The 27,737-nt window shown below is 46.7% G+C and overlaps 9 protein-coding genes across 9 annotated transcripts; 4 read left to right on the top strand and 5 right to left on the bottom strand.

Moving 5' to 3' along the window:
• Window positions 1-1,887: 1,887 nt before the first annotated feature.
• On the bottom strand, window positions 1,888-2,896 carry N7478_004877 (uncharacterized protein; the record flags this gene model as incomplete). Its single annotated transcript, XM_056921091.1, has 2 exons — window positions 1,888-2,098; window positions 2,778-2,896. The coding sequence occupies 2 exons, from the start codon at window positions 2,894-2,896 to the stop codon at window positions 1,888-1,890; spliced, it is 330 nt and encodes a 109-aa protein (XP_056779128.1).
• Window positions 2,897-3,627: 731 nt separating this feature from the next.
• N7478_004876 (uncharacterized protein) lies at window positions 3,628-3,866 on the top strand (the record flags this gene model as incomplete). The annotated part of the gene is made up of 2 exons (XM_056921090.1): window positions 3,628-3,685; window positions 3,724-3,866. The coding sequence occupies 2 exons, from the start codon at window positions 3,628-3,630 to the stop codon at window positions 3,864-3,866; spliced, it is 201 nt and encodes a 66-aa protein (XP_056779127.1).
• A 2,002-nt stretch (window positions 3,867-5,868) lies between these two features.
• N7478_004875 (alpha-arrestin) lies at window positions 5,869-7,512 on the top strand (the record flags this gene model as incomplete). Its single annotated transcript, XM_056921089.1, has 1 exon — window positions 5,869-7,512. The coding sequence occupies one exon, from the start codon at window positions 5,869-5,871 to the stop codon at window positions 7,510-7,512; it is 1,644 nt and encodes a 547-aa protein (XP_056779126.1).
• Window positions 7,513-9,137: 1,625 nt separating this feature from the next.
• On the bottom strand, window positions 9,138-10,211 carry N7478_004874 (ankyrin repeat domain-containing protein; the record flags this gene model as incomplete). Its single annotated transcript, XM_056921088.1, has 2 exons — window positions 9,138-10,011; window positions 10,153-10,211. 2 exons carry the CDS (start codon window positions 10,209-10,211, stop codon window positions 9,138-9,140), a joined length of 933 nt encoding a protein of 310 aa, XP_056779125.1.
• A 778-nt stretch (window positions 10,212-10,989) lies between these two features.
• N7478_004873 (uncharacterized protein) lies at window positions 10,990-12,318 on the bottom strand (the record flags this gene model as incomplete). Its single annotated transcript, XM_056921087.1, has 2 exons — window positions 10,990-12,237; window positions 12,298-12,318. 2 exons carry the CDS (start codon window positions 12,316-12,318, stop codon window positions 10,990-10,992), a joined length of 1,269 nt encoding a protein of 422 aa, XP_056779124.1.
• A 2,408-nt stretch (window positions 12,319-14,726) lies between these two features.
• N7478_004872 (integral membrane protein TmpA) lies at window positions 14,727-16,262 on the bottom strand (the record flags this gene model as incomplete). Its single annotated transcript, XM_056921086.1, has 1 exon — window positions 14,727-16,262. One exon carries the CDS (start codon window positions 16,260-16,262, stop codon window positions 14,727-14,729), a length of 1,536 nt encoding a protein of 511 aa, XP_056779123.1.
• Window positions 16,263-16,427: 165 nt separating this feature from the next.
• Window positions 16,428-16,830, top strand: N7478_004871 (uncharacterized protein; the record flags this gene model as incomplete). Its single annotated transcript, XM_056921085.1, has 2 exons — window positions 16,428-16,529; window positions 16,648-16,830. The coding sequence occupies 2 exons, from the start codon at window positions 16,428-16,430 to the stop codon at window positions 16,828-16,830; spliced, it is 285 nt and encodes a 94-aa protein (XP_056779122.1).
• Window positions 16,831-19,829: 2,999 nt separating this feature from the next.
• On the top strand, window positions 19,830-21,846 carry afeA (adenylate-forming enzyme AfeA; the record flags this gene model as incomplete). Its single annotated transcript, XM_056921084.1, has 3 exons — window positions 19,830-20,090; window positions 20,172-21,298; window positions 21,435-21,846. 3 exons carry the CDS (start codon window positions 19,830-19,832, stop codon window positions 21,844-21,846), a joined length of 1,800 nt encoding a protein of 599 aa, XP_056779121.1.
• Window positions 21,847-25,851: 4,005 nt separating this feature from the next.
• On the bottom strand, window positions 25,852-26,394 carry N7478_004869 (copper transporter family protein; the record flags this gene model as incomplete). Its single annotated transcript, XM_056921083.1, has 2 exons — window positions 25,852-25,954; window positions 26,012-26,394. 2 exons carry the CDS (start codon window positions 26,392-26,394, stop codon window positions 25,852-25,854), a joined length of 486 nt encoding a protein of 161 aa, XP_056779120.1.
• Window positions 26,395-27,737: the final 1,343 nt, after the last annotated feature.

Genomic DNA, 27,737 nt, shown 5'->3' with positions numbered 1-27,737 from the left:
CGAGACCAGAAACTGCTATACTGCTCCGGGGCAAGATGCGTTTTTTCCATTGTGAAGTCAGAATACGATTTATTCGCTTTGATCTCGATCGATTCCAATACCAGTGCAAGCACTGAAAATGCTAGAGCGATGCTGATAGCTATCGCTGCCGATTGGCCCTCTGTACTGGGCGCTAGGAGCCATAGTGTGCGCGTTCTTGCGATACCCAAGAGTGTCAATATAGAAAGGTGAAGATTGAGGATTGTCGACGATCGCTGAGAGCGTCGATGACTGAGGTAAGATATTACAGCCGATACTAGTGTCGCGACTGAACAAAGGATATCTGCGGCGAGTGATGCATCGGTGCTGAGTGAACTATTTTGAACACGGATTACTAGATATGCGAGCTGTGCTGCAAATACACCGACAAATGTAGTCTAATTGCCAAGAGAAAACGATTAGTTGTTAGCCAATGGAAGTAATTTGGTAATAAATAAGTAGAACAGACCAATTTGCTCCACAGAAACTTTGATTCCAGCGAGTATACGACCCGCCTAGAGGCAAGTAAAGCGATACACGTAGTCGATAATGTAAGGAAAACCGCAGCTGGTAAACAGGCAAAAATGTAATCTTCAAATTCAAGGGTGAAATCGAAAGACCGACAGCTTGAATGGACGCGAGGTCCAAATACCCGATCACTGCCAAGGGGACAGCTCATGGTGGAGATTAACAAAGCGCGGGGAAGGGGTTATCAGTGGGTCTTTGAAGCCGCTGGGCAAGGAAAGACAGATCGCATAGACAGCATTTGAATATAGCTACTGCGTAGTTATGGAGAGTTTGATGCGCGAAGACAATCCATCGTCCCTTATATTCTATGTTCAGATAGGATTGCGTAGTCTCATCTGCCTAGGACCCTATACGCCCAGGGGAAATAAGGCTGTGGGGGACGCGTCCAGTTGGATGCCTAGATAAGAGACCACTAATTACAAGCATGGTGTGCCTTATCTCGCACTTACTATCCCCCTTTGGTCGAACTCCTCTAGCGATCTAGTATTGAAATTTAAGTAAGTATTCTTATCGTTGAATGGTCATAGTATAGATCGAGAAATGTTTATATCCATGGATTAGAGTAAGTGATCTTACTACTAGTAGAGCCCCGTTGTTGTTGGAAGGAAACCAAGCTCTCCTTGTGATTCAGTACTAGTAACACGATGGTCGGGTTTGGACAACTAAAACTTGAAATAGCTGTGGTTTTTGCGCAGAGATCTGATCACTCTAAATTTTAATCTGGCGTGAGCATTTGAATGGCAACATGGTGGCAGAAGTTTTGACTATTCAGCCCCAATTCCTCATTGAGTCCGGGGAAATGACGCAATCAAGCACATCATCATCTTCAATATTCCAAATAGAAAATAAAGTACATATTATGTACAGTATCTACATATATTAAGTTCAGAATTATCCGCAGACCGTTACATGCTAGTAGCACATCATGTCAAGGACCAATGCTGCGATAAACGCCTTAATGTTGACATCCGTCAAAGTGGCAGCTTGTATAATTTGACTAAATTCTGACGATCATACATGTCATTGAATGGCGCCATCTTCAAGGTATTCTATGAAACAGCTGAGAATTGAGGAAATGAGATACACCCCCAAATGGCTCCAGCTATTATGCAATTTCTGCAACAATGGAGAATTGAGTCATACCGACTTTAAATTGGACCCAAAGTACCAAATAACCTTGGAAGACTACATACAAGGCTAACCCCCAAGGTGGGATGTGTGATGATTAAAATGATGCGATCGGATCCATCACTTTCTACATAATAAAACATGAATAAAATCCAAAACAAACAAAAAACATAAACTCAATCCCCAAATAGAACACATTGAACATCAACCGGTCTACCGATCCTCACTCGGGCCGGTCGGCGACTCATCGCAAATCAAAACAAGCAAAAAACTCTGACTGACTCCGTAGTCATCTCCGTCCTGTACAGTCGTTTCCCGAGGACGGTCGCCGCTCTCCGAAGCGCCGACACCAACGCCAACACCATGCGGCCCCATCACGCGCGCGAGATTATCCACTTTTGCCATGGGGGAAAAAGCCTCAACCCTGAAATGGAGCCTATAGATTCTGGAACCAAGGAAGAAAAGTCTTGGAAAAGGGAGTCACCGCCAGTAGTTAAGCATCATGTTGTGCCGGGCCGAGTATAAACTTCGGTTGTGGAGCGGGAAACAGAAATTTTCTGCAAATTTCTGCGCGACAGTGCCGCTTTGGGTTAGCGGATTGCGTTTTTGCGGGAGTTTCCCGTCGCATACTGGATGAGGATGGATATTATATAGAAATTAGAAATTAGAAAATAATATTAGAAGGGAATGGTTAGTTTGATTAGTTGAGTTCTGTTTGAGGGATAAATGATGCAGTCAGTGTACGTAAAGGGAAGAAGTAAAAAGAAGAGAAGATTTGATCTGGTTTCAAAAGCACTGTATGTGAATAATGGAATTGGATTGACTCCATTCTGGGAATTCAAGTAGGTAATGTTTCCGATGAAGGATTTGGGGATATTCATTTGAAATTTGTATGAGTTAAGCGAGATTAGAGATGAGAGTGCATCCTGGTATGATCTATTGTCGGAAAGAGAAAGGAAATCATTAAGAATGTCCTGTATGTAATTCATTGAACAAATATAGTCAACGGAAGGAGTCACAACTAACATTATATTGCAAGGCTGTATAGCAAGGAGCCTCTTTGTTGTTCTGTATACTGTAAAGGACAGTCCAGCCGGACTCACCGCAATCGGAGGGGTTCTCCGAGATCGTCCCGAATCAGGAAGTCCAACGGAGTACCAACCCACGGCATGCCATGTTGCACGTTTTCCATTGGCGACCACCACCAACCCGATCTAAACATTTTGATTGGACGATACAATATTGAAACCACCCTCCAAATCAATGTCCTCGAGTTATACCCGGTATGAGCTGAGCTGAGCTACGGACCCATCATCGTGCAATCCCCTTGATCTCCATCACCTCAAACCGGCTACTCTACGCGGTACCCGCAACCCCACCAGCCTACTTACTCTTTTACACCCTACAGCACATACATGTGACGACACTACAGGAGGACGGGCGAGGCCTGAGCCTGAGGGGCGTTGTACAGATCGACCAAACGCATCTTGTTTCGTAGCGGAGAATGGAACTGAAATGGAAATGTACAGATGGACGCCAAGTTGGGGCCACGCGGGCGATCCCACTTGCAACTCCGTGGAATAGTGTATTTTCGTGTGGATCAACTGGGACTAGGACTAACTGCCTTACGGAGAAGACCCAAGTCTGGAGTAGCATTCGGATTTGAAGACCGCTCACCCCCTCTTCATGGCGTGATCGGCTTCTCACCGCATATACAGGAGACAAGTGAAGCATGTTGTAGCAAGGCTTACTCCGAGGAAAGAGATGAAGTCCGATGCCCATGTTTGTAGACGGCGCACGAGCCCAACGCAATGCAAAAGCACAAGCAAAAGCAAAAGCAAAAGTAAATGCAATGCAGTAGCTGTCGAGGTTCTTCACTGCTGCATACGCATTGTCCGTTTACTAGCTGCAGGTAATATAGAGAGCATCCGTGCTTCTTTTGGCGCAGTAATGATGTACTACGACCTTGAAACAAATATTCAGAAGGTTATGTACGGTTTACGTGCAGGCTGTAAGAGAAGCAAACTTTTACATAATTAGTGTCTCCAGGGGAATTCATGATTCGTCAGAAGCTCCCAAAGAAGAGCACAGGGCACATCTTGACAGCTCTTGGGGCTAGACCATATGATGATCATGGATTCAAGGTACGGGATCTTACTTCAAATATTGCGGAATGCGATTTCTACAATTAATCATCACGAGAAAGAATACAGAAAAAAAAGGTAACAGCCCCTGAAAAAAGGAAAAACAGGATGCCCCGCAAAACACCAACACAGATGAGTTGCGGGGTACATTGTGGCATGAAAGGAACTAATCCTAAGCGGGGGGTAGGCGGGAGAAAGTCGGCGATGAATTCAAGGAAAAGTGAAAAAGGAAAAAAGGAAGAAGAAACAGTGGAAAAAAAAAAGAAAAAAGGCGAAAATCGTGGAAAAAAGTGGAGCAAAAGGGTCTTGCATGCGTTTGTCTGCCCTGAAGCGGAAAAGCGGGAGAATCGCGAGGATCATCTGGGATCGTGTATGGTATGGTATTGGGGTGGTTCTGGTTTTGTCAAGGACAGTTTGAGAATAAACGGGCTTAGCAATGCGATCGGTGGCGCCACGTGAGAACTGCAGCTGACTTGGAATGTTAATTTAGAATAAGCTAGGATAGGAATACGTGTACTACTAAGACCAAAATCGTCTAAAGCCAGGAGTATGTGGTGGAATGGAAAAGGAAACAAATCCCGGCGTACTGTAGGTACTAGAATGTCCAGGTGATGTATCCCGTATATGTGAATCGTCTAATTGCCCAGGTTCATGCCGAGCTAAACTATATCTACTCCATATTAAACTACGCTACACAGCTACTATAGGTACCACCAGCTCAGCTGACCGGTCAGCCCGCCGTGCTTGATAATCATCCGGGGTAGTAAAGATGATCATAGGAAAATTATCGGCACTCCGTCCTTTGACCGTACGGAGTATGTACATGGAGGCGAGACATTAGATCAAATAGGTGATAACCAAGAGAAAGGGGGCCGAGTTGATCTGTCTACCCCGCCGGCCACATGCGATGATGGGCCGACAATCCTACCCGAAACACGGACAGTTCTCCTTCTACCCTACAGTAGTGTCGCTAACCGTGAGTCATCGCTTGCGCACGGTCATTCCCGCCTTGTGGTGGGCTTTATTGGGACTATTTGGGGTCTAGAGGGGAAGGGGGTTAGGGTGATCACGAAATGATGCCCATATTGTTGTCGAGGTGGGGAAAATGATTATTACAATAGCAGGGCAAGCGATCTGATCCAAGTTGGGTCCAGATCCTGTGGTTGGTTCTCCTCGGCACCAGATCCGATGAGGATGAGGATGAGGTGAGTCAATTGGGATTGTACCTCGGGAGGATTCTATTATTCTTTGATGTGTTTGCTTGTTTCGAGATTCGTCAGCGTAGTTCTAGTTCAGTTCGGTAGACTAATGTTAGAACATGGTGAATCATGGAGAGAAAGAGAGAGAGAGAGAAGGCGAGACAGAGACAAAGACACCTTAGGCAGGAATAGGTAGAATCAGGCAGAATCAGGCATCAGTGACATTACACCGTAAACTTACAGTACCCGTACTGTCAAGATCCACAATGACGCTTGGGTCGGATCCACTTTGGCACCTTTTCTGTGTGTTCTCTGAGTCTGTTCGGTGTCATTTTCTTTCTAAATTTTGAAATTTTCTGCTTTTTGATCTTTTTACTGATTTCATTAATTATTCTTTTATATTTTTCTCCTCTTAGTCCCACTTTTCCCATGCTGGCCCATCCCTCCTCTGTCCAATCACACTCTATGGTACCTGGCTGGCCGCATGGATGGAACTAGAAATTCAATTTTTTATTTTTTTTATTTCGATTTTTAATTCTGTTTTTGGTGAATTTTTTTAGTTTCGAGCAACTTTTTTCCACGGATTCGGTCATTTGCAAGCACATGATCCTACAAAAGGTCCATAAAGCCAATGTCCCCGCCACTTTGACACATTTTCATCACTTTGACAACTTCAAGTTATGTTTGGTTTGGACCTGTCGCAACTCTTTCACCACCGTACTGCTTCGTGATCTACTTCATTGATCTACTTCACCCCACCTGACAGCTGCCATCTATACCATTCCTCCCCTCTCTTCCTCTCTGACATTGACCAACGTCTACACCTCACCATTCCGGACTCACAATTCAAAATGCCGGGCCGTTTGATCCCCAACTTTGTGAGGGGCTCGAGCTCCCAGCATTCCTCTATCGGATCTACTCCCATTCATTCCAACACCTCCTCGACCACATCAGTCAATGAGATTCACCACGCTCAACCCCACCATCACCACCATGGACACGGTTTCTTCAAATCCGTCCCAGGAACCCCGGATCGTGCCCGCTCACCGGAGCGCCGCCTGTCTTTCTCAATGGACCAATTGATTCACCCACACCGGGATGGCAACAAAGAGAAGCGCCGCAGCCTCGGACGCGCTGGCCGCTCCAAGGAGCGTCTCAACAAGGACGAATTGGCACCCCCAGCCGCGAAGTTGGAGGTTCTGGTTGAATCACCACCATTGGTCTGCTATGGTACACCTGCTACCTCGACTGGCGCTTTGTTCTCTGGCCGTCTCCGCGTGGGAATCAGCGAACACGCCAAAGAGGTGATTCTGACTAAATTCGATGCTAAGCTCGTTTGCAAGAACACCACCAAGAAGCCCGTTTCCAATCACTGCGCGAAGTGTGCTACCCAAACTGAGGAGTTAACCAACTGGAACTTCCTCACCGAAAAACATACCCTCAAGACTGGCACCCACGACTTCCCCTTCAGTTACCTGCTCCCTGGAGACAAGCCTGCATCCTGCAACGGTTCTCTGGGCCAGATTGAATATTTCCTCGAAGCAAACGCTACAAGTATTACTAACGAGGAGTACCACATCAAACTACCTCTCAATGTCCGCCGTGCCTTGATCCCTGGAAACGACAAGTCCTCCATTCGTATCTTCCCTCCCACCAACCTCACCGGCCGCATCGTGCTCCCCTCGGTTGTTCACCCTATCGGCCAATTCCCTGTCGAAATGACCTTGAGCGGCGTAGTAGACAAGGGCGAGGAGACCCAAACCCGCTGGCGCCTACGCAAGATGATGTGGCGTATCGAAGAGCACCAGAAGATCGTCTCCCCCGCCTGCACCAAGCACGCACACAAAGTCGGCGGAGAAAGCAAGGGTGTTCTACACCAGGAAACTCGCATAATCGGCCATAACGAGGAGAAGAACGGCTGGAAAACAGACTTCGACACCGCTGGCGGTGAAATTGGTATGCAATTCGAGGCCAGCATCAACCCCACCACCAACCCCGTTTGCGACATGGAAGCACCCGGCGGTTTGGAGGTGAAGCACAACCTTGTCATCGAGCTCATTGTTGCTGAGGAGTTCTGCCCCAACCGCAACACCCGCCTGATCACACCTACCGGCGCAGCCCGTGTGCTTCGCATGCAGTTCAACTTGAACGTCACCGAGCGCAGTGGACTCGGTATCAGCTGGGACGAGGAGATGCCTCCAACATACGAGGATGTCCCCGCCAGCCCACCGGGATACTTCAAGCTCGACACCCAGAGCCAGAGCCAAATGGAAGACTACTTTGGCTCCCCACTCCCACTCCCCCACTACGATGAGCTGGAGCGAATGGATTCTCTGCGTCTGGATAGTGACTCAACACACTCATCCAACCAGTCCACGCGCGGCCGTGTACGTTTCACAACCGACGATCTGATTACCGATCATTCGCCCGCACCATCTACACCAGCCTCTGGCGCTCCTTCTAGAGCCCCGTCAGTTGATTCTTCGCGCCAATAGGCCCATAAATTGCGATTTTGATTTTGATTTTGATTTTGATTTCAATTCATTTCATTTGTTCACCTCACGCCATGACGTTATGACCTCAACGACTTCAAACAAAAAAAGAACATGATATCGACAGATCCATCCCAAGATTTCCTTCAACACTTTATTAATCAAATCCAACAATTCACTATGGGGATGAGAACAAAGAATCAATCTCCAATACCCATGTCTTTCTCTTTAGCGGTGTTGATGACAATTCGACCGATTACGAGTCTTAATGGGATTGGATAAAAGCATAAAAAATCAGGCTCACGGCTCACGCATACACAAGAATGGATACCTTGGCTCGCAATCGCATTTCCTTGGCTTAGACGGACAGGCTTCGTCAAAGCTGCATGATACCCAAAACCATTCCCTTCTGCAAAAATCTTATTTTTATCTTTTCTATTTCTATCTTCTGTCTACATTCATGTTTATTCCCCATTTGTTATAGAATTCACTCATCTTTATCTTTATCACTTATTTGATTACCTGTTTTCGGGCAATTCTCACCTCTTATCTGATTATTAATAAATGAGCCTCGCTCTATGACTTCAACCTTCTTCCTCTACTCTACATCTTAATCGTAATCGTAACTTGAAAGCAAAAGCCCACTTACAAAGTCTAGAATTCAAACACTCGTTCTAGATCCTTACATATACCGTTGCGTCATGCGACACTCACCGTCTCCACTGGCTCCACAACCGTTCCAAAGAAACATCCAAAGCTTCTAGACCTACCTGCCTCCTTCCGGATTCTCGGATCATCAATACTGTACTTTAGTACACAGTCCTTACTAAGTCCAGTCCCACCTCCTGAGGATCCACCACCAAAAAGTCTGTGGCTCAGGTGTGGCTGGGCTAGGCTCGGCTTGAGGGCACAACTAGTACAGGCAAGGGATAAGCTACTATCGATTCAGATCCAGTCAACCCTATCGGAAGAGCTAGATAAGACAAGACCCGTAGATCCGTTGTACTTTTGTTCGTGGGGCCCTACAATGCGAGGGGTAAAGTAGGTAGTGCAGATAAACGACGGGAGAGTGTTCCGTTCCGGGCGATCCGATGCAGCGAAGATGGGATCGAAGGTTGATTCGATATAGGCAGTAAGGGGCTCCACGTTTGGCGCTACTCTAATAGAGGCTATACCTACCTACTATCCTGTGCTCCTTTGGTTCTAATTGGGAAAGTGGAGCGGTGTTTCAAATATTTGTTTAATTATGTGTTCTGTTTGTTCTCCTCTGATGTTATCCACCGTGCATGTTATCTAGTTGAACTGTGGAATTGGACCTTGCTTCCCTTCCGACTAGGTAAGAATGGCTTTTGATTTCATGGACAGGGGCGTGATGATAGGGGTTTATTGAATGAGATTGGAAATTTCTCCTTTGAAGAAGGTGATGAGAGAATTGCGAAGGATTCCTTGCGAGGGGTTCGAAAAACAGGTAGGCAGTTTCGCAAGCATGTAGCAGGCTCGTCCTCCCCGTGAAGGTTTTGGAGGAAATTTAGTTTCCCTGGTTCATAGTATTATTGCAAATCAACACAGTAACTTCATTCTCCTTCCAATATGAAATAGGCCAATCCAAGATAAGGGATTCTAATGACTTACCCAGTCTTTTGTTCTCTTATCATACGACGAGTTGTGAAAACATTTACGTTTGCCTCACTCCTCTCAATAAGGTCTCTCCTTAAGGCTTTGGTATCGATTCTTTCACCAAAGGAGATAAGCCAGTGAAGAGGGCTTTCCTCATTAGAAGCCTGTATAGTAGCTTTAGCACCATTTCCCAGCAGAAATAAGACCACATTAGGGTGATCGGAGCGGCATGCGCAAAGTAGAGCCGTTTCTCCCTCCTTGTTAGTTTTATTAACGTCCAAATGGAATCTCGTAACTAAAGCCATGAAAAGATTCGGATGGACAGTCGCAGCTGCAAGGTGGATGATGTTGTCTCCTCTCACATTCAAGACAGCATCTGCCAATTTCGATTTTGAGCCTAGACTCATAGTAGAAAACTTGCCCCGACAAATCAATTCAATATCGAGCTCCTCACCCAGCCATTGATCATTCAAAAACCAACCAGCTCCCACCCCACCGCCAGTCTTGGATCTCACAGTTTCACGTAGTTTGGTCGCTTTTACGGAATCCAGCTCGTGAAGATCCTCCAGCACCATGCGCGACCCCTGAAGAGATTGTCTAGTCAAGAAGCTGAGTACTGGTACATCAAAAGGGATATGTCTCGAACAAGCACGAAAGATTCGGTAAGCATATGCTTGTAGAATAAAGAATCCGTCAACGGCAACCTTGAGTAGCAGCTCAAGAACCTTTCCGTCGTTTGTTGGAATTCCGTACCCATTGAGTAGGCAGGCAACAAACAAAACTTGACTAGCCAAATCAAGCTTCTGCGACAGGCCTCTCGCAGAATAATGCTGAGCTCGGTGTTCAAAATCGCGTAAAGGTTGCCAAGAAATAGGATGGCGCTGACTGATGATTAGCTGTTATCCAATTTAAAATGATCATTTAAAATACCTTAAAAGTGCTTCTGAACCAATCAATCTCCCATATGAGCCTTTTGATAGTGGGTTAGAGCACTTTTTATCTCAAGGTGTTTCAATATCCCTGTACCTTTCTTTCGGTATAATAAGCAACCGCTCCGGGGCAGGCTGGTTAAAGTCTTTTGCCATATCTTTGGCCGCATCGCCGGACTTTTGGTTAGAAATCACCCTAGAGATACAATTAGACAGGCTCTTCCGGAAATTTATGATTTCCTCACATTGTCGTTGGTAAGTTTTCGTATTGTTGTAAGATATGAATCATGGAACCCAAATCCCTGCTGGCTGGGTCTCTCTTCAAAGTCAGACAACAAACACCTTCAAGGTCATTAAAAAGTGGCCGAGCACGTAACAGCTCGCACAGCTCTGCCTCTTTCTCGTCTGTCGTTCGTGGTGGTGCTGTCTTGATCAGGTTCAGAATTTCACGAAACTGCTCTTGACGCGCGAGAACGCTCGTGGATTTGTTGTCAATCAACCAGGGAATGACCCGGTTTTCAATTTTTGATAAAAGCACAATATCACCAGTCTCCTAAGTTCATTTATTTTTTTGGTTGTAGTTCGCTTGTAAGGTCGTCCTGAGGTAACATGCCGAGGGGGTTTTGGCCGTCGATAGCAATTGACCAGGCCACAGGGCCTGGCGAATAAACATCTATGTATTTTAACCGATACATCGCTATGGGAAACCTAGCCTCTGGGGCTCTGCATTCTCTTGTCCCTCCCATAATTATCGAAATTATAGTATACGAACTGTCCGAACTGCCGAAAGATCGATGGTTAGAATCAAGCACAGAATCAAACATCTACTTGAAGTTTCTGGCAATATGAATCTCATTTAATTATATCAATGTTATTACTAAGAGGATAAGCACCGTCCTATCAGACTAAATAGGATATAAATCAGCACAATAAATTACAGTTCCACCTCATCGATATCGTAGACCAAATGGCCCTGTCGCATGCCCCGCTTGTCTAGCCCAAGCGCCCATGAAATGTTCAATATAACACAGAACTTAGTCTCCTTCAGCCATAAACCTGTAGGAGAAGCCTTCTTCCTCGTCTGTGCATTCTCCGCTGCCAAGGTAAAGATCTCTTCCACCCTTGGTCGTCGAATAGAGTCATATTTCTGAAAGACCTCCTCAATCGGCCTGTTAGGATCCTCCAGCAATCTCGAAAGCAGGAACACATCTTCCATCGCCATAGAAACACCCTGTCCAGCATGAGGCGACATGGCATGCGCAGCATCACCAACAAGTACAACTCTCCCTTTCGACCACCGACCTCCAAGGGGCAGCCGATAGACAGGATAAAAGTTGACGGAAGATGTACTGCGTACAAGCGTTCGCAGCGCATCAGCCCATTGACCTTGTCCGTCACTCAGCATCTCAAGTAGTTGGTCCTTAAACCCATCCACCTCTTCCTTCCGGTGAACCTCCCATCCATCCCGACTATCCCCAGTCTCAGGAAGCGCCAACCACTTCGAAAAGAACATGAAGATCTCGTCCCTATTCGGCGTACAGGGATTCACAGCAAGCATTCCCTCCTCGGTAAATGTGCCTTCCAACCCATTCATCTGTTCAATCGCTTCATCTGGCAACACGTCCCGGGATACTAACGCTCCCAGTCCCGAAACACCTGAGTACTCAGGCTGATATCCCGGTTGGACGTAAGAGCTCCGAACAAAAGAATGGATTCCATCACAAGCGAGCAAGAGATCCGCAGAATCAACACCTCCGTCCTCAAATAGGACCTTCACTCCATCCTCTTGCTCCTCAATCTGAACAATCTTCTTGCCGAAATGAATATTTATTCCTGCCTCTTCCGCCTTCTTCTTCAAAACAGAAACAATGTCAATTCTTTTAATTCGGAGATATCCGAATCCGGTCTTCTCCCGCGCCCACCCCACAAAATCAGTTGTGCCAACAACATGTCCCCGCAAGGAATGGATGGTCAGATTTTGTCCTCCGAATCCATGCGCGCAGATCTCATCGTAGACACCGAGTCGGTGTAGGAGGCGCATACCGTTGGGCTGAATCCCAATTGCACCGCCTAAGGTTGTGGGCTGACTGCGCAGCTCGTATACGGTGCTTGTAATGTCTGTCTGCTGTTGGAGGCGCAGTGCAGCTGCAAGTCCTGCAGGACCAGCGCCTATAATAATGGCCTGAAATAAATTATAAACGTTAGATATCTGCTTTTTGTGCTGACTGTGGGGTAGTCTTACCTTGCGTTTTTTGTCGGCCATAGTAGTTTTCGAATATTCTTCTCTTTGAATTGTCTTTGGTGATTGAAAGTGGATTTTTCCTTTTCTTTTTGGAATGGATTGAAGATGAGATTCTGTTGTTTTTCATTCCTCGTGGCTGGCGGAATGGCAGCTTCATATACTTCGTACTGCGCGGAGGAGTCCGCGGACACTAGTCCCAATATAGTATTCAGCACCGCGGGCGCGGAATCCGGGATTCGGCAATCCCAATTGATGGTAATTTTAGCATATGCAGATCCATGGATGATTACGAGGTTCCAACAAAGCTATGAGGCTTTAATTTGATTACGAGAGATTTTACGAACGTGATTATATTGAGACTTCTTTCTCTCGGCGGCTATGCAAGTTGTCGTGGTGAGCCTGAAATTATGAGGCACTGCTAGATGTGAGCTCAGGCGGGGCTTATGCGGATGACCGTTGAACATAATCACATAACAGCATGAACATTGACGTCCCCATTTCCAAGTCTCTTATAAAATTGATCGCCAGGGCTGTAGATAGTTTTATCATATTGATTCCGGTGGATATTTTCATGCAAAAATTGAGCCTTGGGAGTCAAAGGCGATGCGCAGATGTGTAGTATAGTACCAACACACTGTACCCTAATATATATTTTCTACGTTTCCAAGGTTGGCTTTAAAATCTCAAACCTTACAACTGACATCTACTGGAAGCCTCAACATCGATTTTATCGATATAAAATTAAATCCCGAACAGGAATCTCGAACAAACGCAAGAAAAAGCGACCGGACCGCTGAAAATGAAGCCAAAATGCCCAGGTGCCGCCCCCACTTACGCAGGCTCATAGCAAGCATCACACAGCCCCCGGCGCCCTACTAGCCATGAATGAAACTCGAAAGAAAATCCTTGATCAAGTAAAGCCTTTATTTCCAAGCAGCTTGAAATTAGCATTGCCCTCGCCTTCACCCCCTCAGGCTTGAGCGGACTTCATGCCCAATTCAAAGTATGGGCCTTCAAGGCCCCCCACCCCGCACTAGGCGATGACGCTCTACAAAAGTACCACACAAATCATGGACGTCGAAACGAGAAGTGACCTAAGAAGTAACATAGCACCCGACCACAATATACTGAGCCATATACCTTCTCTCGTAAGAACCCTAACCCTAACATCTGATACGTCTGAATCGTGAGGTTGTACAGCATAAGCCCAAGCTGGGCTGAACCACTCACGCATCGAGTATTCGAGTCTTTGAAAATGAGGAAAAGTTAACTGAACTACGTAGTTCGCAAGGCAATCACACAGCATGATCCGCAATGCGTTCTTCAGAAGAGATGTTTGGTTGAATCTCGAGTCCTCAGACCCCGGACTGCGACTGTACGTACCATCTCGCGCATACATATGCGCCAATATGCAAGACAAAGGCCCGTGATTGCTCCGATCATGCAGAAACCAACCAACCAAGCATTAAGGGTTAGCTAATAACTTGTTCGGACGGTCGGCACTAATGTAGATGAGATGCATAGTGACTGCACTGCTGAGGCCTGAACGTATTCTTGCCCCGCGAATATGTACCCAAGGGATACTCGTATTCGAAATGATTTGGGTGATTTGTTGTGGTTTTTCCCAAAATAATAATCTGAAACGCCGGATCAGAATCAGAAAAACGCGAAATGAAATGAACTTAATCTTAATCTGCCAGGATGAAGGAGTTGGAATACCTCCGAAACCACGTTGCAGACATGAAATATGCTCCGGGGCTGAAGAGCGCGGAGAACCAATCAACGCGACCCGCACGCGTGTGGAGCCGGACGATTTGGAATTCAGCATCACGTCCCACGCATAAAGTTGCGGATGCGGGCCCAGGTGGTGCCCTGTTCTTTGTTTGCATCCGTTGCCTGATGGAACACGAAATTCAGGGGTCATAGCGCTTTGTGCAGACGCGATTCCAAATTCTGTAGGGATCAGACGAGTGCGAATTTTTTTTTCATCTCCAGTCTTCATGCAACTACCCTTCTTCTCTTTACCCCCTGAACCCTCGAGGATATGCTTGCTCCTTGGTTTTCTTGGGGACCGAAAGGATTCGAGAATCTCAGGGGATGGAATACTATGGTGGGATGATGTGGAGAAGTCTCCTGAATCTGAACGATGAATAATATTCGAAATGCAAGGTATACCCCATGAAACAAAAATGATGCCCTTGAACAACAGGCATGTACCCAGAACGCCGAAAGCAAAGAGGATATCTAACAGAAAATAAGTGACAAGAATCGATAATCAACACTCAACAATCAAAAACGACAATGCAAACAGGATATACGATGAACAGGAAAAGAAAAGATAATAGACCCCCTGGGAAAAGGAAAAAGAAACAAAGACCTAAACGCCGACCCGAAAAATTGGGAAATTCCATCACAGACACCATGCAGTTTTAAGAATCGAAAATCGGACCAAAGGCTGGGAAGCCTCGTGCTTCGAGTTCATGGACCATACGCGTCGTTAATACAGGGTTACTGACGATGCACACCGCTTCAGCGTTGAACTCTTTGAATTGACGTGCGATAATGGGAATCATATCGACACGCCCAGTGTGATTTGTGTCAAGGATGATGGGACAATCATCCATTTGACTGACAAGACGGAGAACTTCATGTCCATATGTTTTGACGGGGGACCGAGTCTGCCACATGACTCGCAAAGCGGGTCGGTTCTCATCACCCAGGAAAGACAGACAAGGTCCTATGCCAGAGCCGGTAGTAACGACAATGACACGTTTGAAGACTCGCATGGCATATGCAAAGCCGAAGATCAGCACACCTCGCTTCCAGAAGTGCGTCGGCGGTTGGCTAATGCTGTCTGCCGTCCAATCGCCTGCCTTGGACACGAGCGTTGAGAAGCTCGGAGTACCCCGTGTCCCCATAGGAGTGGGGTCAGGGAAAGTGGCAAAGCCATGCCAGTCACGGAGAGGATGCTTGGCTAACTGGATACCCTTGCCGAAGGCAGTCTGTGCGTGATCGAAATGCAAGCGAACGGCGTGGTTGGAGAGATTCTCGGCACGAACCGGAACCTTACGCAGCATAAGCCATGGCTGGATGATGGCAACAACAGTTACCATCAAGAACCAGAAAGCGGGGAGTTGGATGAGAAAATAACCGAGTGGCGTTTGCTCTGCGGAGCTGATCTCCTTCGAGAACAACATCAGCAGCACGACAAACAAGGCGACGACAAGCCACCCGGAGAAACGGTGGATGAGTTCGAAATAATCATGGAATTTAGTGCGAAACGTCGGATGTGCCACAATGACAATCGCAAGCAACAGCACGACAATGACATAAGCCACTGCAACGGGCGCGGCTGAAATGCTGACAGCCGATGCGCTAGTCGGAGATGGCGTCCAATACTGGTACGACATGAATCCAACAAAGCCGATGTACCAGACTAATGCAGCTACTCCACAACCGCTGTGAACGCCGCCGTAATGGTACACCTGTGCCGCCAATCGGCGCAGGGTAATTGGTGCCGAGCGAGGTATGGAGCACACCAGATAGAAGATGCTGTTGACGACGAGTGGCTGACGGGCTAATCCGCATGCAAGCAGATTGGCAGCCGTTGCATTGACTAGGGCAATCAGCTTGCGGTCTGCAAGCATGACGTACACAAAAACGCCGATGTTGGCGAGGAAGACGATTGAGAAGAGACGTCTGTATATGGTGAAAATTGAATAACGCAGGCCGGCCAGGAATTTTTTCTCTGGGAGAGGTGTTTGGGCCTCGAGATCAATGTCAACTTGTGTCAAGCCGCTGTCAACCGAGTCCATTGTCCTGTGACCGAACTTCTCAACGTCTCTTTCCTCATTGGTGAGGGTCGCCTCGCTAGAGGTGGGTGATGGGTTTGAATCCATCTTGACCATGGCAGGTTCAGGTATGGTGATAACGGGCTTCATGATGGACTTCTCCGACACCGACATGATGCTTTGATGCTTTTTTAATGAAGTGGAGAAGAAGGGCCTGGTATATTTCAAAAGAAGACTGGGAAATGAAACGAAGAAAGAAGTTGTCAACCAGACCGGGTTATACTTGGGATCATTGATTGAAGTCGAAGGTAAGTAGAACAATTTTATAATGCAAGAGGAATGCAAGATGATGACAAGGGTCTAATAAAAGAAGCAGCCGAGGACTATGGGAAACCTGATGAACTGAATGGAGGGGTAGCTGAGGTATACCCCATTTCCCAAGTAAGTAGGGGAGCCCCATTTAGGGTACTTTTTGTGTGTGCTTTTCCTGGCCCTATCTGACATTTTGCTGCGAGGGTGTGATCCTTCGTCGATTTCAAATTTTAATTCAATTTTTTAGTATTATTATCCTTCGATGGGATGGATCCCCGAATCCCCCGAACAGGACCGAAATGGGTCCTTCAGTGGGCTTGAGCGAGAGTCCTTCCTTTTTCGAAGTATCCTGTTCTCATCACAGACTTGTTCAGGAAGGAAGGTTTCCTCGTCATGGCTTGGCATGATTGGTGATATTGACTTGACTTGATTTACTCAAGTTTTTTTTGTGGCTTTACCCATTTTTGATTTGCGGTCACCCGTGTTTCCTCCAATCCCAATGGAACTACAGCATGTCTATCAGTGTTTGCTATCCACTAAGCGCCCAACACTTGCCAGTGTATGACACTATCACCGGCCCAGATCCTCGTCGAACTACTGCAAGGCTCACTAGCGGGATATGAATTTATGTTGCGTTGCCAATGGGTCGGAAAACCTCCACCTGCCCTACCCTTGCATTCAGCTCCCCCAACGGCGATCCATGGTTCACGGACTAAGGTGTATGGTCCACAACGGGGACCATATCCCATCCCATGTTCAATATAGCGATTAAACATTGTGGACTCGCATGAACACCTCACGGGGAAGACGGGAAGGATCGGAAGGTCGACTCCATTTCCAGCCAGAAACCCCTCGTTCGATTGCAAGATGTAACCCAATCATAAGTCTTGCTCTCACGATCGCCAGTCAGAAGAGTATTGAATGGAAAAAGCCATTATCCATTCAAGTGATTTTCTAGCCCGCCCTCGCTGCAGGTCGCCACAAACATCCAATTGCCATGGGGCTCCATTGCATGCAAGTTGTCACCGGAGAAGATCGGTCAAGAAAGCCCACGCCTAATCGCACACGATCGCACTCAATATTGCTATGCTAAACTATATCCGGATGTGAGACCAGAATTCCACGAACCAAACCGGCGGATCGAAGTGCTTGTGAGGGGGGAACTGCAAAAGAGATCGACGAGAACCGATCAAACGACGAATCACACCGTCCAAGACAATGCCCTTCTGTCCCTGGAACGTGGCATGGCTTCACATGCACCTTGATCGGAAAGCTGCCCCGACGACCCCTCACATTACGAATTAGAGAGGGGTGCATATTCGATTATTTCATTTTATTCGATTTATTATTATTTTGGACCGACATTTGGTGAATTCTATGCTACTTTTTCCCTGCTTTGCTTACGGCTCCGCACTGCAAGTATAGTCGATCATTGCTTGCAGCGGGGTAGGGCATACATCTATCATGCGAGAAAATCCTGAAATGGAATCAGTCCCAGCCCAAGATTTACTAAAGGAAAAGAAAAAGAAAAAGAAAAAAAGAAAGAATTAAAAAAAAGCCAGCCATGACGCCCGACGGTCGGAGTGGGTCACCGAAACCATGGCCCTGGAGGATGTGCATTGCAGAGTGCATCTGCAGCTGTGTGGCGCACGTTTTTCGCTAGTCGATCTAGATCTCAGGCGGCTTTGGATTGCTTTCTGCCAAGGGAGGTGGATTTTATGATTTCCCTTTGCGGTTTTGCTGCCTTGTTATCACACGGAAGGGGTAAGCTTTCGATAGTGGGCCAATTCTCCACTTTCCCTCAGATCAGGTTGTGAGGAGACTGGGATTTTGGGGGATATCCCGTTACTCAATAAAGTCGGTCTGGCGGATCCATGGGAATAGAGGGGTAGCTTTTTGAAGAAAGTAAGTCCCTTGGTACAAAGGCTGTCACTGTCACGGCCGGCATGTCCCGAGTGGATCCAAAGGAACCAAATGTTTGGAAGGAGGAGGATCAAGAAAAAAAAAGAGGGTACAAAAAAGAGGAAAATGGAAAGAAATGGCGATATTCAGCTCTTTTTTTTGTTGCTAACCCAACTTACTAGTGACAGGTGTGGGCTGGGATGTGCGTTTGGCCTACATCATTGACATTGACATTGGCATGACCGAGGACACGGGACGGAGTTCGGCTCGAGCTTTTTCCAAGTGTATCCTTGTCGCCAGATCTGACGGGATCAACTCGTGGGCAGATCCGTGCATGACCAATAAGCTATTGCTGCGAGGTAGGGATTAGAGTGTAGCGAGCACATAAGCGCCACTCAAAAATGGGGACTTGGAGTCCTGGCGTAGACTGAACTCCGCACGCTTAAGCAGATCAATTCTGGATGGAGTCAAGGCCGATCGCGGAGTGACCGATGCGCGAGGGGACTGGTCCTGGAGTAGTTCGGACAGGGAAGGAGTAGACATTGTAAAGCGATAAGACGGCACGTAGAGTGATCCAAGCTTGTGGCTCAGCTGGGGTCAAACATTGAATTGACATATGTACATAATGGAAGTGATGATCGTGAATGGGGATATGAAAGGGGGGGCGAAATGATCAATGATCTGTTTAGCCCCATCGTGGTGCGCCACTAAATTGATTTAGCGCGAACTGGTGAAGTGGAGCCCGGGGCTGGACACGCTGCTTTCAGTGTATCTCAGCCATCAGCCATGACACATACATTTTTAGTTTAGCTCTTGTGTTGTTTTCTTTTTTGACTGATTTTCTTTTTATTTACATTTTTCACAATTTTTTTTATAATTTTTTATAATTTTTTTATTCTATTTTCTATTTTCTATCTCCATTCGTTCTATCCGCTCTCTTGGTAAGTGTCTTGGCTGATCCCCTCATGTCCTAGTCTCCTGGTTCCCTTCAGTGGATATCACATTCAATAATTCGAATCATGAAATCATAAGCCCTTGAAACCTGTCTCATGATATTCGCAAACCTAGGTAACTGTACTCCGTGCGAGTAGTAGATGTAGTAGAATTATTTGAATTTCCCAAAGCATAAACCAGAAGTACCCTTTGTATGCAATACCCATAGTCAAGGTACTTACCCGGCCCTTCCCACTGGGTCCCAGTCACTCGGGTCCTTCCCACAGTCCCAAAGTACCGCCAAAGTGGGTCCGTTGGATGAGCTAAGCATCCCAGTATTCCAAATATTCCAAATCAACTGTTGTCCACCGACTCGTTTCGTAACTTGACAGGATTCAAGAATTCAAATTCTACGACTCCTCCCAAAATGTCTATAATATCCCACCCTTTCCCCCCTCCAGCTCGATCTGTTTATTTCAAGAACAATCCTCTTCAATCTAAAACGTTTACTTCCATCTTCTACTTCATATTATCATATACTATCATTACTTGTCTTTATTATACGTCTCCCCCCATTGAGTCTTTGTCTGCATCATGGGCTACTGGGATGCTTCTGTGCCCACGGGCTCCATTGACCCCCTTCTCAATCAAGATGTTTATACCGATCTCTTGACCTTCACATTTGGTGGCCCCAAGCCATACAACCAGAACCAGCCACTATTCATTGATGCCGAGGACCCATCGCGTTCTTTTACCGGCACGCAATTTCACCGGCTGGTCCGAACCCTCATTGCGGGCTTGAAGGCGCATGGCTTGCAGAAGGGTGACTGTGTGCTGATGAATCTGGGTAACAGTGTAAGTCATTCATCTCAAGCATCTCCAAAAGTACATCATTCGGTGATTGATTGCTGACCTGCGGCCTCTTGCATAATACAGATCTTGTACCCCGCCCTTTTCTTCAGTATCATTGGTGCAGGTGGAGTCTACATGGGCTCAAACCCTCGAAGCCAAACACAAGAATTCGACCACATTGTCTCCCTCGCCGAGCCAAAGTTCATCTTCACAACTCGAGATGCACTCCCCATGGTCATGGAGGTTGGTGCCACCCGCGGCATTCACCCACAACAAATCTGTATCGTGGATGAGCGCGCTGTAGACAACTGTGCTCAGCTCTTCTTGTCGTACGAAATGGGTTACCCAGCCGCGCAAGAGGTCCTAGCCATGAGCAACACTGAGCGCGACTTTATCAACTTCCCCCGCCTTCTCTGCTATGGAGAAAGTGACTGGATGATGTTCACAGATCCAGTGGAGGCACAAACTACTCCCGCTGCCATGTTCTCCACCAGTGGGACCGGTGGACTCCCCAAGGCCGCGATCCTATCGCATCATGCTATTGTGTCGCACCATCGGGCTATTCAGTACGACGTCCCCTTCCCGGTTAGCCGCTTAATGTCGCTACCCATGTTCCATATGTTCGGCGCTCTATGGACACACTTGTTCCCTGTTCGCTATGGACACCCTGTCTTTGTTCTGCAACGCTTCGAGATGAAGCAGTTCCTGGCGACTATCCATCGCTACCAGATCTCGGAGACATACCTTGTGCCTGCTATTGTGCAATCAATCAATCAGTCTCCGCTTCCCATCGCTGATTACCTTAGCTCATTGCGATACGTTGGTGTTGCTGGTGCACCGATTGATGCACAGACCATGCTTCAATTCCAGAGCCTCCTCCATTCCGATGCATACGCGGCCCAACTGTGGGGCATGACGGAGGTGGGAGTTGCTTTCCAGTGCCGATATGGGCAGCGTAACAACCACGGTAGCATTGGAACTTTGTCTGCGAGTTATGAAGCGCGCTTGGTCGACCACGAGGGCAAGGTTGTACAAAATGACGATCGTGCTGGCGAACTGTACGTTCGTGGCCCGGGATTGCTCCAGTCATACAAGGGTCGCACAGATGCCAAAGACCAAGATGGATGGTTCCGTACAGGCGACGTTGTGTATCGGAAGCACGGATATCACTTTATTGTCGGAAGAACGAAGGAATTGATTAAGGTCCGAGGGTAAGTAATCCATTCTCCATGCAGTGATCTTTATTATGAGAATAGATTTCAAAAGGAGGGGCGGAAGTCAAATCTGCGCCCCAAAAGAGAAAAAGAAAGCTGTACTGTATACTGATATTCGACGTTTGCTCAATAGATGGCAAGTGGCCCCAGCAGAGGTGGAGACCGTTCTCCTCCAACACCCCGGAATTACCGACGCAGCAGTAACCGGCGTCAACATCAGAGGCGGAGAAGTCCCCCGCGCCTTCGTCGTCCGCTCCCGCGACCCCTCCGTAAACCGCCTCACAGCCGCCGAAGTATACAAATTCGCCCGCGAACGACTAGCCAGCTACAAAGCACTCGACGGCGGAGTGATTTTCGTCGAAGAAATTCCACGCACAGCCAGCGGAAAAATCCAGCGTTTCAAACTGTCACAGATGAACCACTACCGCGAAATGGTTGCATCCCTTCTATCCCGTTTCGAAGGTGAGGGCACTCCTGCCCGGGCATTGCCCACCAGCGCGGACGTCCCCGTCGGTATGGCACCAGAGGGACGGGTCACCGTCTGAGTCAAGCGAAACTCTCGCGGGCGTTTTTCTTTTTCTCATTGGGTTTCGACGCATTTTCTAATCGCATTCCTTCCAATATAGGAACAGTAAGGAGTTGGCGGAATATGTTTAGTGGTGTTTTGGGGATGCTTAGGTCTGCATTCGGGATACTTTCGGGCGGCTCGCGATCAACTATCGTTTCATCATGACCTCGGATTCTATATTTTTTTACCCCATCTATGACGAGTGTTTCACGTGGATTATAAGTTGTTTTTTTGGGGGGGGATTTCGGAGTCTGCTCGGTGGTTTGGAGTTTCATTTCTTTTTTTTCATTCCCTCTCTTGCGGCAGTGATTTTCCTGGGTTGGTGTCGGTGTTTACATTTTCCTATCTATCTTGTGCAAGACTAGAAGCTATAAGCGATCTAGTCCTTTTCGAATCCATAACAAGAATAAAAATTTGAATATTTCTTCAAAAATTACCTTTGAAAAAATCTATTAAACGTATTATACTTCGTAAAGCACATGGGTACACATGTAGGAACCATGCACCTCGCTTATTAACATCCAATCCAGGACTCCGTACACTCCGTACCCGACTCCGGAAGCCGAGAACGCGCCAAAATGAACAAATAATTACAAATACCCCCATCAATGTCCATTTAGGGCTAGCTGCATATCCTGCTTGCTAAGTACATGCACACTACAGCCACGCGACCCGGCTGTTATGACGATCGGAATTGTGTAGCCCATTTAGCCGAATTTCATGCCATTTCCAAGATTCTCGAGTCAATTTCGAAATACTAATAATAACATAGGCATTACCGTGACTACAATAGAAAGTACTCAGAAATGGTCCACCCCATTATGATGAAAAAGGAAAGAGTCAAATAATCTCTTGCTTGCATATTGTAGTGGATTTTGAAATCTACCTACCTGAGCACTGGCAGCAGCAAGGAATACAATTTTATTTCATTCCCCCACCTTCTAAAATAGTATTCATCGCTAAATATTGTGCGATTTCCTAGCATTCTCCATTCTCATTCCGATAAAAGCATTGCATTCCCGATCGATTCGATCGATCTTGGCGTTCTCCAATAATGAGATCCCAGCCTCCTTGTTGGATTCGTGGATCAGCGGAGCACGGGAGGGGGGATCAGCACCCATGTGGGGCCGGGGGAGTTCGGAGGATCAACTTGGTTTTGCTGGGTTAAATGTATACAAAAATCAATTATTTCTCGTTTCCATTGGCTACAAAATACCAGCTATTCCCACTGTGCAAGTCATTTCTATCAACGTCGTAAGTGTTTACTGCAATGGTCTTGATCTAGATACGACGGCATCTTTCCGGTCCGTAGAATTGGAGAAACAAGCCACAAGCGAAAATTGACTCCAGTACAAGAGGGGTAATCAAGCTTACTGAGATTAGACTTAGACCCACTTTATTTTCTGGGATTTCCACATGTTCATGCATCTTCTTCACCGCACTTTCTGTTCCCTCGAACTATGTGGGCTTGTTAGCGCGAACTACTGTATGTACTGCGTACCCCGCTTGACGTGATCTACTGCGTGATCTACGGCGTGGTTGGGAGTTGAAGGATTGCATATGAACTTAATCCAAGCAGGAATGAATGAGGCTAGTTTGCTGCCCGGTGTCAGCGCTAGTAACCGCGATTCTTGAGCCTTTGAGTTTTGTGCTGGAGAAGGATTCGACGTATGCAGGCGACGACCGAAATGGCAGACTACTTGAATCGTAAAAGGTCGGTGATGCACTCTTGCCAAAAAGGGCTGGAGGCCATCGGAGCGGTGTCAGGGACTAATTCAGGTAAGTTTTTTGCGCTGTCACTTTCTGGAAATTAGGCATATTTTTGGGGTAAATTGTCTCATCGAGTCGAGACATAGGTGCACACAACCTTGATTTTGGGACGAATCCGTCATTTTACGGGTTGAGTGTCCATGTCATAGTCATTCGTCGTGGACTTGAACTTTGTAGCCTACAGTTACAATATTCCTCATAGCAACCGAAGCACTTTTGTTGCCCAAAAGCTATACTCACTGTGATAGGTGTTTCAAAAGAGACAGAAATGACTAAGTACGAAAATATCAGTCAGTTCTTCTCCCTGCGTACCTAATCCTTTGAAGATGGGAACTTTGGTTCAATATGTATTCAATAATTTGCATTGCTCGCTGAAAGGTTCAAAGCTAAGTATCGACACTCCTGGGACATTCAATGCTTGATATAGCGTTTCTCCGCGAGGACCGGGACCATAGCAGCCATAAACTCCTCAGCAGTCAACTTCTTATCGAGAATGAGCCGATAATGATCACGCATAACTCGAGTATTTCGGATAGGAGTATTTACATAGCTCAGCTCGGAGTAACGACAAGGCTGAGCAGGTCCATCTCCTATTGACGGTTAGAGGTAGGAGAGAAAGGGAAGAGGTCTATCCCTGCTGTCCACGGGTATATTGACGAAAGCGAGGAGGGTAACGTAGGGTAAGAGACTCAGAGGGGTTCTGTACTGGGGTTCTAGGAGGTGCCGGGGGAGCCGGGTGGGCAGAGTCATTGGCGATCACAATCGCCAACAGCCGATAGTGGAGTTTCGAAAAGACGTAGTTGTGAATATCATAGATCAGGTGCCAAAGATTCTCTCAGCGTTGGATCACCGGGTGGCAGTGAGACCCAAGGTGAAGGCAGCACACACACACACACTGATTGGCGTAGCGGAAGACACAATGTTTGATCAGGCGGGCGTAGTCACAGGCAAGGCCATCAAGTGTGGTGTTGACGTTATAAAGTGCCGGCATAGTCGAATCGTCGACATGCCAGTGAATGGGTAAAACAAACTGAGGTATCGCCGAAGGTGGAGTCGCTGCAGGAGTGTTCGAAGTGTAAATTGAAGTGATTCATTGTGGGGGCGTTGTTCCTTGAAGATAGCAGTGCTTCGAAGGGGAGTGAACCCTCGGTGAAGCTAGTAGCAAGCAACGAAGTTAGGACTTCAAAAAAATCCTTACTGGTCCTTCCCTGTTTATGTAGCACATGTAGAGGAGAGTCAACTTCGCGTCGGCATTGCCAGTGTAGGCGTTCTTCTTTCTAGTAGACTGTTTGGACTTGGGGGAAGCCTTCGAGGCTGGCTTGCCTTCGGGGTCATTTTCCTACCCACCAGCTATCATAAAATCGGGGTTAAAATTGAGATAAGTATCTTTAGAGAAGAATAAGACGATTGAGGCGAAGCTTCGAGTATCTTCAGAAAAAAATTTGGACTAGAATTGAGGGTGTAGTACGTAGCTAGGAAATCTTGAAGGGGTCTATAAACCCCTTTAGTATTGACAGCTGTGGGATTTCTCAAATGAAGCATTCTCACATCACCAAACTATTTATCAAATTTGATAAATGGAACAACTATTTTGGGTGTCACATAGATTTCGGCTCACATGCAGAGTAATTAAGGTTCCTATGGGTATTAAACTATGTTGTGCAATACATGGACATGGCCACGTGTAGATTGAGCGTATTGAGATATTGGATACCAGGCCAGCGGATGGGACTAATGGTATCTGAGGAAACGCCAAAAAGGTACGTCTTTGCCAACATGGCAGAGCCCTAAGGTTGATCTCCGCCTCATGGTATCTCTTTCGTTCTCAGGCATACTCGTCAAAGGTTCGGTATTCTAGATGCTGTGATAAAGATGGAAGTAGGAATCATGCCAAAGAAGAATACCTCGAAGCAGTTTACTGGAGTTGTGAGAAGGTATGTTGGCTTATTATGAGCCTTGAGAACGCCGTTCTGCGGGAATTTTGGGATTTTAGAGTCTTATCTTGGTTGTGAAGTCGGAAGAGAGGTTTCTTTATTCTCGAAAGTCATGTAATATGCAGTAGGGGACGAAGCATCTTCAAGATTGATCAATTCATTGACGGGTCTAGAGTGTGTGTTGTCTTGGAGACAGAAAGCTCAGAGCTATCTGCAGAGCCCAAGATCAAGATAGACGTACTTTTGGATCAATCATTTTGAAAGAGCCAGTCAATTGATTAATCAGCCCGAGAAACGCGACTGAAAATGAGCTCGCCGAAAAAAAAACCAACAAGCACTGCGAAGAAGAACCCAATATTCATAGTCATGACCGCAATCATCCTGGAGCAAATTGTGAGTTAATTGAGCTGTCTTCACTAAAGGGAAGGTGCGACCTACAATAGATATGCAATGCCTTGATGGATCGTACGCAAAAGCGCCCGAGGAAGATTGACTGAGATTCTCCAACCTTGAGCGACATCCTTTTGAGGTGGTTCATCCTGGCCCCCGTTGCTAAGGATCGAGTACCTCGCGTTCTTCGCGGCCCAAAATGCATCGAGCTTCGATAGTGACGCAGCCGATGCTCGCCATATGATTGCTAAGAAGAAAAGAAAGAACCATGACCCGACATAACCAGCTATGGTATTTGGCATCCAGGATTGTGAGAATAAGACTGCTGACAGATTATTCGTGTTAAAGGCCATATCTGGTGCTTCCATGCCGGCGGGTGGTCCGGTTGATGTCATCTCCGGACTGGAGGAAGTTGCGGTTTCTGTGGTCATTTCCATATTCAGCTAATACACCGTCGCTATAGACACGTATAGACTGATTGCTGCGACAAGTGAGAGGATTGAGGGTGTAAGAGAACCAGAAGGGATGGAGATGTAACGGTAGGTCGTGTATCCAGGTCACCTGACGGCAGAAAACGGCGATACCCAGGTTCAATGTTGAGCGTTGCACAATTACACCGTATTAGAAACAGCTAAAGCTGACTTATTGGGTTCTTATTCAAAACCCCGACTGGACGAAACGCGGATGTTGGGACGTTGGAAGTGGAAGGGGTCGGAGATCATCCCTTGCGGAGCAGTCCAGACAACAACTTGAACATCCAGGACGCCGCCAATCAAGTCACTGTGATGAACATAACCACTACAGCCCTAGAGATGACATATATTATTGATTTAAATATATGAATTCAATGGATCTGGTTCGCCCATTAAGAAATATATGCGCAAATGTGCTCACGAACTATCCCAGAACCAGGTAAGCTCAAACTATATTTTGACCACGCTTTACCTACGCTTTACGCGTATACATATTCAACTTGAAGCCAGTGGCTTCTTAGTTTAAATAGTGGTAGTATCGAGACCCTTCAAATAATATATAAACCGCCATTCTATTCACTAGCAGTGGCATATATCTTTCTCGGTCCAACCGGGGCTTAGGACCCGGTCGTCAATTGCTTTAATCAAAAACAAACGATTAATTTTGGAGTGATCTTGATACTTGCATAAGGACTTCATATAACAAACAAGAGATAACACGATAGCTCCCTGTTCGATGGGCCTCCTTAATGCGCCCCACTGAAGATTGCCAGTGCACCCGGATCTTGCAGCGATTGATACTGCATTTTTGATTATAAAGCTGTGAATGCTTCTATACATACGTAAACCGTCACTACCAATTCCGCCCAATAATAAGTTCCACATAGGTCATCGATCCGGGCTTTTCCCGTTTGTAAGTTCTTGTTGGCTGCGTATCGTGAACGGGTTTGTTTACAAAGCGGATCGCGGATGAGTCGGGAAAAGCTAGCGATGCTCTCATAAACACCGGAATTGATCTTACGGTATAGAATGTTTTTGTCCTCGATCATGAACCATCGAAGTCTCTCGAGATAGCTGGTCACAGTTGTCTATAGAAAGGAAGAGTCAATTCTGTCAAAGTTATCCTTAAGCTGATATCGGTTTCCCAACAGGTGGACTCTTATGATCAACCTGTAGGGTCAAAAAATGTATGTGCTAGTACTGTTAGTCGGCAATGGTCTTTTGAGCAGGAGCCAAAGCCGAGGGCATTTGGACCTTTGAAAGAGGAGAGCGGTACATATTGTGCATGATGGTTTCATGTT

This window comes from Penicillium angulare (genome assembly GCF_028827245.1).
Source record: "Penicillium angulare strain IBT 27051 chromosome Unknown utg000004l_segment0_segment0, whole genome shotgun sequence".
In the NCBI taxonomy this organism is placed as follows: domain Eukaryota; kingdom Fungi; phylum Ascomycota; class Eurotiomycetes; order Eurotiales; family Aspergillaceae; genus Penicillium; species Penicillium angulare.
The sequence above is the reverse complement of the archived record's forward strand: the minus strand, read 5'-3'. Positions and strand labels throughout refer to the sequence as shown.